Source organism: Patiria miniata, unplaced genomic scaffold (genome assembly GCF_015706575.1).
Source record: "Patiria miniata isolate m_02_andy unplaced genomic scaffold, ASM1570657v1 HiC_scaffold_11, whole genome shotgun sequence".
Classification (NCBI taxonomy): Eukaryota; Metazoa; Echinodermata; class Asteroidea; order Valvatida; family Asterinidae; genus Patiria; species Patiria miniata.
Genome location: NW_024037049.1, coordinates 1804976 through 1820486, shown reverse-complemented (window position 1 = coordinate 1820486; position 15511 = coordinate 1804976). Strand labels below are relative to the sequence as shown.

The following is a 15511-nucleotide window of genomic DNA, read 5'->3' as shown; positions in this document are numbered from 1 at the left end:
CGTTTTAATCGATGTAAATCCTGTTGAAGGATATGCTCGTCAGAGGTAGATCGAATAACACGGTACTTGAGAATGTCATCGGCAAACATAACACAGCTAGATGAGACGGAGGAGTTGGACACATTGTTTATAAATAAATTGAAAAGAAGCGGCCCATAACACTACCTTGAGGCACACCTGATGTAACATCAGCCCATGGAGAGACGGCGCCCTGAAAGAGAATCCGCTGCCTCCGACCAGTCAGAAAGGACTTAACCCAATGCCACAATAGACCCTGTACATTGTATTCGGTTGCAAGCTTTTCCAACAATGTGTGGTGTGGCATCGTGTCAAATGCTTTTGACATGTCTTTGAGGTAGGTGTTCATCGTCACAGACGTTGTATGCTCTGCGGACGAGGGCTCAGTTGACAGAGGACTTGATTCTTGGGTGGTGGAAAGAGTTGCTGTGCAGGTATCTGTCGGTGTGGGTAGGCTTTGCGGTAGACACTACGAGCAAGACTTCCGTCCGGCTTTCCGGACACCTCAACGTCAAGAAATGCGATTTTGCCATCTCTTTCTTGTTCCATGGTGAACTGGATGCTGCTGTGAAGCTTGTTGAAGTGTTCCAAGAAGAGCTGGAGGGTTGTCTTGCCCGTGTTGCCAGATGACAAAGGTGTCGTCCACGTACCGGAGCCAAACCTTGGGTTGGTGATCTGCTGTTGCGATGGCGGTCTGTTCAAATTCTTCCATGAACAAGTCAGCCAGAACCGGGGATATAGGAGATCCCATGGCGGTTCCAGCCGACTGTTCGAAGAATTTGTCCCGCCACCTGAAGCTGGATGAGTTGATGAGCTGGATGAGATGAGATGTTGGGCTTAGCTGGCTTGTGCTTGCGGAGGGCTTCGTTGATCTGCAGGCAGATCTCATTGGCCGCAGATTTGTCGCGAGAGGTAATGTGGTCAGGGTAGGTTCTATGCTTTGGATGATCTCTTCGACACAGGATGACTTAGGGACGAGAGCAAAGTTCATACCCAGTGACAGGACCTTTGTCTCTCTGCGGCAGAGAGAGTACGCTGGCTCGGGTTGACTACGTTTGTTTGGTGAACGACTCTTGGGAACGGAGTTGATGGAGATGCACCGAAACATCTCATCGGGTTGGGGGACTGGGGACGTAGGGATATAGAAGATCCCATGTGTAGGGTTTGGGGGCAGTAGGCGTGGGGATATAGGAGATCCCATTACCTGGGTACGGCGCTTGGTGATGCGCGCGAATTTCTTGATCTGACGGGCTGCGGGATATTTCGAAGTCGTGGTCGTGGTTTACTGGAAGAACAGGGTAAGTTGCTGAATCTTTTCAAAGTCTGCATGGGAGACACTAGAACTAAGCTGGTCAAGGGTGTGGTGATCTTCTATCCTAGGATGCAAGGGTCGACCTGGTGGAACCGATGCCTGCAAGGGGGTAGGGTAGGAGTGGAGCCGACTGCTGCTAAGTGGCGGGAGAGCGTAGCAGACTCGCTCTGTGCAGAATGGAGCGTGGACTTCTTGCTGCGAATAGGGTCGTGGAGTCGGAGGCCGGGAGGGATGACGTTGGAATCTCTGCATCTTTTCAGAAAGGCCAAGTTGTTGATGTACTTTGAGCGCTTGATGGAATGGCGCTCGTGCATCTTGACCTTTGCAGGAGTAAGCTCCCCGTAGAGCGAAGTAAGATGAGATTTGAAGGTTTGCATGGTGGAAAGATACTAAGACTTCTTCTCACACCTCACCGTACCCATCCTTATAACATCGCATCATCGTTGGAATCCCTCATTCTCCTGACGACAGGCAGAGCATACTGTTCGAAACGTTGAGTCCCCTCTGGTTCTTTTCAGAACCACACATACTCAGAAAAGAGATTTATTCACATGGTGCTGTGCTACCGCAAACTTATCTTGTCTTAGTATCTTTCCACCATGCAAACCTTCAGATCTCATCGTTTTATGCTCCATCTGTTGTATTTGTATGTTACTATGTTGCATATTGAAATAAAAAAGCAAGTATATATACATGTAATTCAAACAACTAAACAAACTTTCTTCTTATAATTTTTAAACTTCTGCTCAAAAAAATTCAGGGGAAAGTTGCCAGGAAGTGCCTCAGATTGCACCTCAGTGCAACTAGAATCCAAAATTTTCCCGAGCCCTTTTATTAAGTTGGTCCCGGAACCCACGCCAAAAGGGTTTTGCGGCTGAACCAAACTGCCCCTACGCTATGATTTCACCATGACCATTTCACCATGTTCAATACTGCTTAATATACATAAATATATATAGAAAGATAAGTCGTGTGTACATGTACTTTGCACCACATGAGGAAAAAAAAAAAGTTACATATACACTCTGTGTGTCCCCGTCCACAAGGCTCTCGAAATAAATACAAAAAAAAAATTATAAAAAATTGAAAAACTCTTTTTGGCACACAAAGCCCATAATACCAGTGGTAAAAATGCTGCATCAAATGGCTTCAGCTAGCGTTTGAATTTGGGCTAGCTCGAATGGTTTCACCCCCCCCCCCCCCACTTTCAAAATTGTTCCGCCACCCTTCATGGCCATTCACTCCCCGAACCTGTACATTTTATTTTTCGCGATTGATCTGCATAACTGAGTGAAGTGGCCTGTGTTTGGCCCAATCCATTCCACTCCCATTTTTCTCCATTTGTTTACCATTTTTTTATTTGCTATTTCTTCTCCAAACACGTCTTCGCCAAGTCCATGATGTAAATTTGGACAATTTTTTCGGCCAGGACGTAATCAAGGACGTTTTTGGTTTTGCCATTGTTGCTATACCAGGTGTAACGGTGTCTAATGTTGGCTTCTGCAACAGGATTACAATATGTTTCTATTTTCATTAAATTGTCTATCCTGGGTGATCTTGAAATTCTATTGAAATAACTATGTTGGAAACTGCAGCCAATGGTGGTGTTGAAGTCACCAACCACGACTAGGTTTTTATTTTATGTTGAATGGTATTCACCATCGCCTTGTTGAAGTAACTAGTGAAACTTGAAACAGTTAGACATTGAGATTAGCTGCCATTCCCTAGCCGTCGGCATAGTCGGGATGTTCTACAACTACACCACTCTCCTCTCCACCGTTACAAATGTTCCAGCGCCTGCTTACGTTTACGATGTTGGCCCTTACAATAAAACCTGTACTTAAAGCCATTTTCTAGATATATATCCTGAAAATATATGTTGAGAGCCCTTACCTTTCCATTTGACTTCTTGCGGATCAACTGAGGTGAGACATGTCCTGTAACATTGTGATGTCAGCACCAATTCTGATTGCTGCTTAGAATTTCCAACATTTGAACTTTAGGTTGGTTGTTTGAGCTCTGTTTGGAACTTTGTGGACTTCATTAATACAATACAGAAAAACCGCCGTCTTGCAACGTCTTTTCCGCCGTGAATTATAATCCTTTCGATGCTTGTTTTGTCAATTTATGTCTTTTTATCTGGGCTTTCAATTCCGGGTTCAGGTTTTGTAGAAAGTCAGTTTGATACTGTTATCTAGACATGTTAATGGCATATTGGGGTCGAGGATGCACAACTGTTCCCTTACGTGTTAATTAATTAATGCAATAAACGCATGCTACATGTATGTTGCAATTAAATCGCACAATGGGTGGCAAGCAAACAAAACCTGGCCAGTTACTGATTTGAATTCAAGCCTAGGTTGAATTACTCAGTCACCAAATTCTCTGAACATACGGATTAATATTAAATTCTCATTTAACTTCATTTATAATGCGGCTGGTGAAAATATTGTTTACAAATGCTTTTCCATATGTATTTATTCGTGTTCCAGGTATTTGTTCAATTTTCGTGGTGTAGCTGCAAGTTTCCGGCTAAAACATCTTTTTCTATGCGAGTCGTTAGTTTTTCATGTCGGGGATGAATGGATGGAGTTCTTCTACCTAGCACTTAAGCCATGGGTGCACTATATACCAGTGGCTCAGGATCTGAAAGAAACAAGGTAAATATGTGCTTTTTCTAATTTGGGGGATTTATATATATATTTTTGGTGTGTGGGCTTGTTTGCATGTGTGCTTTTTTAAAATCTTTTGATTTTTTGTATATTTTTATTTCGTTTTTATGCCCCGCGGCGAAGCCGAAGGGGCATACTGTTTCCGCCTTGTCCTTCCGTAGGTGAGTGAGTATGTGTGCGTGTGTGTGCGTGTACAAACACTGCCTTGTGGGGTACTGGAACAATGGGAGATACCCCACAAGGAATGCCCACCAACTTGCGGGGTACCGTTTTGGTACCTAAATGTGGCGTAAGTCGAACGTCATCGCCCTCCTAAATCTCACTGCAGGCAAAAAGTTATCGTCCCAAATCCCTATGAAATCCCCACATTTAAGATGCTGGAACGTCTCCTCAACCGTCTTGCCCCCTTCATTGAGAAAAACTGATGAAGGAACATGCAGGCAGGCTTCCGTCCCGGCTAATCTACAACTGGACAACTTCAATAAACCTCACTCAGTAAATAAGGGACGGCTTTCCACCAGAAAATCTGCCAACTCCTTCAGAAGATCCTGGATATGACGGCAGACCTGACCCTTACTCAGTTTATTGGTGTTGTATCGAAAAATAGGTAGTATTTATTTCTTTTTTTTTTAGAATTCAATGGCAAAAGAGAAGAGTACATCTGAGAAGAGTACATCTTAAACGGAACGGTCTCCCTTAACCCTAACTCCCTAGACCTTTTTGCTAGGATGTAGCCTCAATCCTGCAAAATCCTCCAATTGGCCTCATGGAAATATAGCATATAGCCTCAATCCTGAAAATTCCTCCTCTATTTCTTGAATATGGTCCATGGAGGGGTGACCACTGCCTGAATCCTGCAAAATCCTCCGGCTATGACTGTCAATAGGCTGAGGCAGAGGCAGTGATATCCTGGAGCAGTGCGGAGGATGTCAAGTATAATCAAGGGCTTAATTTATGCACGGCTGAGCATAAACAACACAAGGTCCGGCGAGGTTTAATTAGAATATCGCGAACAAAGGGCTTGATGGTGGCAGCGAGTAGGTGGGAGTGTCCAACCTTCGAAAACATCATTCTTAAGTGTCACATCCCGTGCGTTTGGGGAGGGGCACCGCCTAAAGACCCCCCAAAATTGACTTTTAATTAGAATGTCGTGCACAAGCACGATTCCAACGCGAAAAGATAGTATTCGATGAACTTATCAATGACCAATAGTTTAAGAATGAGAAATCCCGTGCATTCCTTGCTTAAGAATGGCCTAATTAGTGCTAATTATTCACCTTTTTACGATATAGAAAAGCCTGCCCAGCACATGAATGGACTGGAAATCATACCCAATCATGACGGATCTTGAATTATTAAATTACGAAGAACCGCATCGAAGGTCTGAATCAAGCACAAGATTAAGGATCTGACGAACACTTTAGCGATCCTAAGGGCCATTATCTCCCCAGATTGATGGTAGTTCTTTTCGGCATAAAAAAAATGAAACAAAATGGTCGGGAGTGATGATTTTCCCATTTAAAACTCCTATCAAATTGGATACACCAACTTTAGAAGCGCAAACTAATACTAAACGAGCATGTTTCCCACTCATCCGAAAACATAGATCCCTGCTGTCCGAATAAAGTCATGTGCATGTTTTACATATTTTTACAGTTGTCCATGGAGAGTGTTTAACTTTTCCAACCAAAGGCGCACATTTTGTACTAAAAAAGTGGGGGGGGAAAAAGAATTTCATATTATTATCAGTTCGATACATCCAAGTTCTTTAATTTTGATCAAAATAAACTTGAATGGGCCGGTTATGAATGTGTACCGGTACTTTTTTAGTGGTTGGAGGGGAACACCTATCGTGTATATTTAATGGTTTTAAATAGCTTGGTGAACTAAATAATAAATGACGCAAAAAGTACTTGTTATGGCTGATACATTAACATCAATCAGAACCGCTACAATGCACTGCGAGATACAATTTCTAACTGGTTTCCTTCTTAGTTAGGGCCTTTAAAATCAGGGAATGGAAGTGTTTCAAAGGACACCGTCTGGTGGCGAGTACCGCTAGGAAATTTAAAACTAACACAAAAAGTAATGATTACAATCAAGTTTTGATCATGGCCCACTCATGCATGATCAAAACATGAAAGTGAAAGTGAAAGTGAAAGTGAAAGTGGCCAAATTCCTCGGATTGCACCACTGTACATCTAGAATCCGGTTTTTTTTCTGAGACCCTTCAGCAGGCCTAGGACTCCACGTCGTATTGGCTTCGCAAATAAAAAGTTCCACGTTTGGATTTAAAGACCCCCCCCCCCCCCTCTGTGATCAGGGAACGGGACCGACACTGCTGACAAGGCAACAGTAGGGACGGGGGCACAGGGAGGAACCGGCATTTAATGAGGGGGCACCGAGGTCGGATCAACATCATTTCCCCTCAATTTCCAGGCCACCACAAGTGCTGCCAATTTGAAAAGCAGGGGATGGGCTGGAACTCTTTAAACGCTTCAAGACGCTCTTTTTTCGTATTAATTTATTCACATTTTATAAAGCTGTGCGGTTAAGGAAAGTCATTATAAGGGAGTAGTCGACTGTATTCCTCTCCGTTTTATCAACTCACAAAAATTCTTTTAGAAGAAACTTCCTTGGCAACCTGGGGGCACCTTGGGCCCTTCGAGAACCAAAAATTACGATTTGCAATGAGAGCCACACTGCACTGAGTGAAATTTGTTTTTGAAAATGCATGCATGCATTATTAAAAGTTTTTTCCGCGAAACCCTTAAACTTTTTTTTGTTTTTGTTGCGACCCGAGAGCTGTTTTGACTTTTTGAGCCTCGAGTCTTGCGCATCTTTTGATACCAAAAAACATACAATTCGGACCAGGGGTTGCTGCGCAACGAAACATTTCCGGCGCGTAAATCTGAATTTCCCATATACGTAGTGCGCACATTTGAATTACCATTTGTGCATATGAATAATTAATTAATCAGGTCAAGGTCACTAAAGGTCAGTGGAAAAAATGGCAACAGCAATTTTCTTGTTCTCAAGACTCATAACAATACACTATAATGGTTGACATCAATTCCCTTTTGTATTTTGTTAGAAGCGTTCAGTTGACCACCTTAGACTCTAAACCACTTTTTTTATATTTCAGTTTCATTATTTAGCCAGACTGCCAAAATGCTCTAATAAAAATCTTGTTGTTTTTCCCCATACAGAACTCTGATAGAGTTTGCAAAGTCAAATGATCAAGTTGCCAAGGATATTGCTAAAAGGTAAATGTACACTTACTTCACCCCGACCCAAAAATTCCATCTTTTGAATATAGACAGAGCTGGATAGGGTTTAATCAAAATCTCGGGAACAAATCCCCTCATTGTGTTAAAGCATCGACCCTGATCACAGAATGGCCAGTCTTAAGTTTCGCTAGATCAGACAAAGGCCCATTGGCCAAACGTGGCAAATTTTGCATTTAATCAAAATTTTGAGAACAAGAACAACACCAGTATCATTTGATAGCTTGGAACTTGTAGATTATGGAAATATAACTTGAGAGCGATTGTAGATCAGACTAATTAACTTAAGAGCGGCCCAAAAAGCGTGGAGGGTGGGCGTGGCCTTCACCCCCTCTTTTTCCTTTTCGCTGCTACTATTGCAGCACAACGGTAGAAGAGAAATTGAAAGCAGTTTGTGTTGATGCCTTGGCACTTGCGGAACATGAAAATATTAATTAAGGTTGCTTTTTAGATCAGGCGGAAAAAAAACAGAAAGGGGCGGGACCTCACCCCCCATGTATATTTTGGCTCCTGTCGTCGCAACGCATTTCTTAAATCCTGCCAAGATTCTTTGACAGTTGTTCAGATGTCTTGCGGTTATTTTAACACCAGGTTTATGAAAATGTGGCATACCTTCGTCACAAAATGTCCATTTCCAACACAGGTATACCAAATTTCAACTTTTCCCATTGAAAAGCACATGCACATGAAAGCGTGCATCGAGTGCCGACTAGACTAACAAATCAAATAGAAGCTGTGCAAATATACTTCAAATTAAAATGGGAAAATGAAACAATTTTTATTGATGCCTTGGCACATGTGGACATAAAGAATATCACTTGAAGAATATAACTTATGTATATAATCCAAAGTCAGACTAGTCAGGGTCGGCTTTAAGACAATCAAGAGATTTGTTCCCGAAATTTTCATTAAACCCTATCCAGCCAGCTCTCAGTCTAATAGTAAATACGGTACCCACTGCTGTATACATCGAACCAGCCAACCGATCTCGTTAGCTCGGTGGTCGAGTGGTAAGACCCACCCGAGTGACTTGTTTTCAAACTTTCATTGGGGAGGTAAAACTATATACTGTGTTTATACGTCGAAAAAGGGCAAAACCTAATCTGATAGACAAAACATAATTACTAATTAGTTATTGACGATCAAGTTGTGTTCACTAATTCAATGTTATATAAATATAACTGGGCTTGATTGGAGTAAGCAGTACTGAGAAATCATCTCAACGTAAAGTGGAGGGAGTTATTCAAAACCAGCCAACACTAGTTATTATTCACAATTTTCTTAAAACCAACCTTGTTACATTTGTTATAATTACACCTCGTAGCTTCATTAGAAAAATGCTTATAATAATTGGTGTGCCATGAAAGCTACCCATAATCCAAATTGTGGGATTCTTCTTTCGTGGTACTTCTGGCATTTTTGCATGTTCAAGATAGCTGCTTCCTGTAATGTGTCAGAACATCGACCTAGAATTTGTGGAGTTCATAAATATGTACTGTTCATGCTCCTTTAAAATGTTATTTAAATTATTTAAAAAGTAAAAGGTTATTTAAATTATTTGTGTTGTTTCAAATAATTTGCGTTCTTTTTTATTATTATGAAACAGAGGGAGGGACTTCATATGGAATCACCTTCAAATGGAGGATATATCTTGTTATTGGAAAAAACTGCTGAAGGAATATTCCAAGCTCATCAAGTATAAAGTGGTAAGAAACAAAGACTTGCATCAGGTACTACCATAGGAAGAGTAAGACAAGAAAAATGTAAACACTTGTCACTCAAAGGTAGAAACATAATTAAGCATCACCTGATTTGTTGAATTGTTTGATCTGCAGTTAGGAAACATGCCCATAAAGTTAAACAAGCTATTAAATGTATAAACAACGGTTGTTTCAACCGTAGACTGATAAGTGTCGAAGGTGTCTTGGCGGTATCTGCTTGACCATGGATTGAAATTGTGTCTCTAGTAAGACGTCAGTTGTGATTTGGTGGTGTTTTTTTTTCAGGGGGGAGGTGGGTTAATATTTTTGTAAATTTGCGTAGCTTGCACCAAAGGTAAGACTTTGTGCATCAAATTTCTTGTGCAGCTGCGCGCAATAAACGTACGATTGATTTCACGAAAACTTGGTGAAGCTGCCTAATGTTTTAAATAATCTAAGCATCTTGGACGAGGATAATAACAGCATTTACGACGGCTATTGTTTCGGTTTGCGGGTAACACAATGTGGTAATAACTACGCTCAGTAGATATTTAGTTTATGAAAAGAACTTGTCCTGCTCATTAATCCACTTTCGCTTAGTAGTTTTTAGTAGATCAGAACAGTCCTGCTTTAAGTTTTACAAAACATTGAGGTTGCATCCGAATTCACAGTCTTGAGCTAGGTCTAGGTCTTCGCCGTTCGAAAATACGCGGGGACCGGCTGACAATTGTAGCTCTGTTCTGACCATACCCTACTTGTGGGGTGATGTTCCTTTCATCACACATCACCCCACTATTTTAACAATAGAAAACATCACCCCATAAGAGAATCTTTAGAAAAAGGGACAATGGGAACACAATGGCCGGAGTGCCTGGAAGCACACGGCCCGAGGCGCTCGCTGGACGTCACGTTTGGCAGCCATGCATTGCATGGCCTTATGGGATACTTACCCAAGCACCGGCTCGGCGAGTCGGCTCGGCGAGTCTGCCAGGCTTGAGTAAGCACAAGAGTCGCGTGAGAGGTAAATCGAACGCTGTCGCGCTTGCACGAGTAAGTGCGGGGGAATGTTCAAACGACCCCAATACCAGGCTGAGAGCGCAGGTAGTGGTGTGTGCGTAATTGCTCGACACCCTGGAAACGAGGTTGGATTATGAGGGTTTTTGCCAAAATCATAACGATTTCCCTCACCATCAAAAAGTCATTGCCAACGAGTGAATAAGGAGAGGTAAAGGACCGTCCAATAAATTACATCAGCTCGAAATGCCGATTTTTTTTCAATCCCACTCCCCCTGGGCTGTATGCACGGCCATTAGTTAGTGTGAACCCCTTCTGCATGCGGTCCCTCAAATGTAATAAACTCTATAGGCAATTGACTGGTCGGAAGCACTTAAAAAATATCGAAATGCCGAGGGTTGAAGAGTACAGTTTTAAGCTTTTCGATGCATAAAAGGTGGTCCTTGGAGGTATTTAATGTGAGAAAGTGCATTGTTTTCATAACAATTTAGTGAAGGAAAACCGTCACTCTGCGTATGTTCACATTGGCTTGGACCCTTCCTCCCCCCCCCCCCCCTATGCATGGTGTATACCGTGTTTAATCTCCCCACACCCTTTCGTGCGTACGTACTTTATGGGCGTACTCTTTTCTTGAAGTTGTATCGCATTTGTACTAAAAACAAATGCTGATTAGCCCTTTCTTGAACTTTTGGGCAATGCAAATGTTGCAAATGATTTAATGATGCCGTTTTAAGTCCATTGACGATTCTCCCAATCGCCCCAACATAAAAGGCAAACATAAGCCTGAGGGCCATTCTTACTCACGAATGGCGCGTTACCGAGCGGCATTATCCGAATTAAACTCCACCCGTGACGTCCCCTATTGTTTCCAGGCTCCATTATTTTGGACAAATGGAACGATTTTGTTTCATACAAAGACTTGTCCTTTGTCCTATTGCGTAACTGTAAACTGTATTAGAATCAATGGAATTATACAGAATTGTACTGCGAATAAGAATATGTTCTTACGTAATCAATACAATGCTGGATTCTAGACGCGCTTGGTACAAATGCTAAACCCCACCCAGGCACCATGCATTCGTTCTTGAATAGCGTGCTTATAACACGCAGTGTTCAGTCTCAATACGTTGGAGGAAATAGTGCCGTACAGTGGAATTATAGCGTGCCAGGAAACCGTCTTTGATAGGTGCTGAAACTAGCTCCATGGATATATCGGATGATAATTTACTGGCCGCCTTAAACATTGCCTGGGACATATACAAGACCATTTCGACACTCCGAATGAATATGAAGATTGTAAACTATTGAATGTAAAGGTAAGAAGTTACCCTTTTTGTCAAGTAAAAATAACAGCTAATAAAATCCAAAATTTAAATGTTGTATGTTGAGCATGATAATGTCAGATACATTAAGTTTTATTGTTTAAAGCCCGGTTCATACTTGTCGGCATGATATTCGCACATGCTTTCGCGTGAAGTATTGAACCGGGCTTAATTTGTTATCTGATTTATTCAGAAATCGTGTTTGCACTAAGACTGTTCTAATTCGAAGCTTTCTGTGTCGTCACTTTGCAATTGTCAAAGCTACCCTGTGCCTTTTACGGCTTTGTAAGACTTAAGTGGATTTACAGGAAAACGACCTTATGCTTCCGTCTAATTGTTTGACCCCAAAAACTACTTTTCTGATTTTGTTTTCTTCTAATTCTGGCTATACAGACTGTGGATAGTGTCACGAAGAGGGTCAACACTGTAGCAGTCTCCAGTCAGACTACTTCGTATCCAACGCAACTCGAGACTATAACTACTCATCATTAGACAAAGGAAGGACGAGCTAAAACCACTAAAAATTGCAAGATTAAGATTTTGGTGCATTTTTTAAGCAAAACAGCTACAAGTCTTCCAGGCCGGGTTTACATTGCACGAACGATTTTCCTTCAACTGTTCTTGGACACCATGGAAAAGACCTACACATTTTTTCAGGATGTTGAGTTCTTGCCGATCAAGAATTTCTAGGGCTGTATGCTAGGCATTGAAACCCAGTAACAAGATTGAGATATAAATTGTACTGCGAAACTTGTCAAAACATTTGCTTTAACTGGAAACATTTATATCGTTGAAACGTTCATGCAACAGCATGTAACTATATACGAACATTCTGTGCAAGAAAATATGGTTCTTGACTTCCGCCTTAACACTGTAAGAAGATGTTTTAGGAAAAATTCCATTTGAGAAACGGCGTAGCATGCTATATAAGAAACATAAATGGTTCCTAAATCTCACGTAATCTACGAATGATGCATAAAATTCCATTTGAGAAACGGTGTAGGACTTACGAGAAAATTCTGTGCGAGAAAAAAAAATGGTTCTTGACTTGCGTATTAAGCATTGTTACGACATGTAACGTACAGTGGAATTATCAAACGGTGTAGTAAAGTTGCAACTGTGCAAAACTATAATTGTCATTTTTGGTGTTTCTTTATTTCCCGCTCCATTATTTTGTAGGAATAGAGTGATGGAGGCCTACCTTCCAAAATGATTACCTGTCTGTGAGATCGTTTGCCAGTTTTTCCGCGTTTCCGAAATAGGTAACGATGGAATTCCATTTTTACTTGGTTACTTTATTTTTGAATTCCGCGTTTCTGATTAATTATCACAGTTTCGCGGGATCGAAAAAGGCAATTCAAGCTTCCGCAGTAGCGTACAACGTTTTCAGTCTAAACAAATCTGCGCCAGATTACAGAGCCAACTTACACTACCCTAGTTCACGACGTGCCACATGTACATGTCCAAAGTCCAAGTCATACGTTGTTTTTTTTTGGGGGGGGGAATAAACTAAGACATACTGGGGTCAACATAAAATCACCTTATGTAAATGTCTTTATTATAAACGCATGTAGCGAAAAATGTTGCCTGTTTGGAGCAACATTTTCACGGTGTTATTTTTTTTACTTAAACGAATTGTTTTTGTTTTTGTTTTTTAAATACATACATTTTCAGCTACAAGGGTATATTTTGTTTACACCAGACGACGCACGATCAATTAATGTTGGCTTGTCACTGACCGGAAATCTCGATCTTATCCAATCTCAGTGAAATGTTTACATGTTATCTTTGGCTCCCAGGAGAATAAAGTGCTAATGAGTCTCCATTGGAGCATTTGCAAAAATTTCATTGTGTAGCGCCATCGTATTTCATGCATTGAGGCTAGCCCATTGCTTGCCCAGCAAATGTGAACTTAAACCGCCTCCATGTTTATTACCCTTTATGTGTTTTACCAAGATTATGTAATCGGACAGGAGCAAATACAAACTCCGTGCGTTCGATTGCTACCCCCGCGTTTCTCGTGCAAGCGCGACAGCGTTTGATTTACCTCTCACATGACTATTGGCGCTTATTCGATCCTGGCCCAAGTAACTGACTCGCCGAACCGCAACGTCCGGCGGTCGCCTCAGGACGTGTCCAAAACGGGCTTCCACGGGGCATAGAGCTACAAACCTTATGTAGCGCTATGATATTTTGCCCAGCAAACCACGGGGAAAACGAGTTGTTTGTTAATCGGCCTAATGAGTGAACGAGCGAAGAAAAATCTCTAAATTATTTGAAAGAAATATTTTGACATTTTTATTTGACATAATGATTTGCAAGCATATTTGAATATTTTTTTTTGGAGGGGGGATTGTTTTGAACTTATTCAAGTCTCCCACGTTAGGCCTAATTTAAGTCAAGTATACGGACAACCAGCAAATTTGGTGCCTGTTTTGGAATACCTTACAACTTTCCTGAGATCAGCTTCAGCTAAATATTTCGACAAAAACAACATTCTAGGATCTCGATTTCCAATTAAAAGTTGCTGCCTCATGTTTTGAATTGGGCCTGAATTTCAGCGTCAAAGACACTTGTTTCGCTTTTCAAGCTACGCGATGTAGAATTATTGCAACCGCGCGACGCCGTGTGCGTCGTGTCAACGCTTGCGGCGCGCTTTGCCGAGTAAAAAAAAAAAAAGACATACTAACGGAAATGTCCAACAGTACCCGTCTGGCGCACAGTATACAAATATTTACATGGTTTGAGGTTGGATAGTCGATAATCGCTCCCCTAGGTATTGGAAGTTTTTCGTTGCAGTATGCAGTTCACCAAAGAATCGTATTACTCAACTTTTAACTTGTTCAATTCGTTTACAATACAGTGCAGCTGTAAATACAGTAGTTTGTTTAAAACATTCTTTTGTAAAGGAGGCGTCTTTATTGTCCATAAATATTCTCTAGTTTGGCATCATTGAGCTCGAGAAAATAACGCACCCGTGCAACATTCTCTTCGTGTGTAGCTCGTTTGGGCGATGTTTGCGCGCGTGTACTACACCCGTGCGACGAATGCTTTTGTAAAGTGCATGCGTAGTAGACCGTCTTCACGAGTTACCCGTGCGACAGTCTATTACGCATGCGTTTTTACCCTGTGCGTGAATCTTCGCGCACGCGCTTGGTAAACAGCAAAATTAACATCTGGTACGTGTTGTGAATTGACCAGTGAGAGTTCGGCTACATATTAGGTTTTCCCGGCGAATTTCGGAATTTTTCTAATCAGTTTCATTATCAGCCATTCAATTTCGGGTGAGTTTGGCACATGTGGTCAAATTGGGGTTTCTTTTTCATTTTGGGTTCATTCAATTTCATTTTTAGGCAGCCAAGATTTTGCTCTGAATGTTTATTTTAATTTTCGAGCATCCTATTTCGTTTTGCTGCATTCAAGACTTAAATTGTATCAGACTTAAATTAAGTCTTTGCAACCTTTTGACGGTTGACGCATTCAAATTAGCGAACATCTGTGCGCTTATAACGTATAACCATGCTTTTCGTATCTTTTTCGTTTATGGGCAAATCGCCTTCATCGTTTGGTCATTTTAATTAGTAAGGTTTTTTTAATCGATATATTTTCCTAGTTTCCTCCGAGGTTCACCCCCCCCCCCCGCCAAACAATGTTGATGACTGTAAAATTTACAAAGTTACATATTAACTGATATGAGGGAAGCAAGGTGTAACGATATAATTAATTGAAAGGTACTAAGATAATTTCTTTTTCACTGTTGATCTTTTCTACTTGTTTAAACGTTTGAGCAAGGGGCATCTTTACGTTGACGACTTCTTGAAGTGCAAGACATCGGTATGGTTGTATCATCGGGAACACTTCCCTTGTGTTATTTCGTAAATGTTTTCTTGCGTATGTCTGACCGAACACTTACCGTATTTAAAGGGCCCATGCAAAGTTAATTTTCAATACAAACCTTGAAATATACACATATGCCTTCTCCGTTTTATGCTAATGCAACCTTAGTTTCACATTCATTAGAATACCTGTGATGGCATTCCGGGCATGATTAATGTTACATGGCTATTTAAGCACAAAAAGCTGCTAGAATTTTGGATATTTCGCTGTTATAAATTTCTTTCATTTGGTGATTCTTTGATGTGTCAGTATGCATGGCAGTAAGACAGTGAGCAACCCTTTCCCACAA

At 41.3% G+C, this 15511-nt stretch overlaps 1 protein-coding gene across 2 annotated transcripts; it reads left to right on the top strand.

Annotated features, from left to right (window-relative positions):
• Positions 1-3822: 3822 nt before the first annotated feature.
• LOC119741617 (protein O-glucosyltransferase 1-like) lies at positions 3823-13907 on the top strand (the record flags this gene model as incomplete). 2 transcript variants are annotated; one of them, XR_005272757.1, is given in 4 exon segments in its annotated part: positions 3823-3990; positions 7212-7268; positions 8896-11319; positions 11719-13907. XR_005272757.1 is itself a non-coding variant. In XM_038217446.1 (3 exon segments), coding segments are annotated over 3 exon segments (361 nt in total), but the record flags the coding sequence as incomplete, so codon positions are not given.
• Between the last annotated feature and the right edge of the window lie 1604 nt (positions 13908-15511).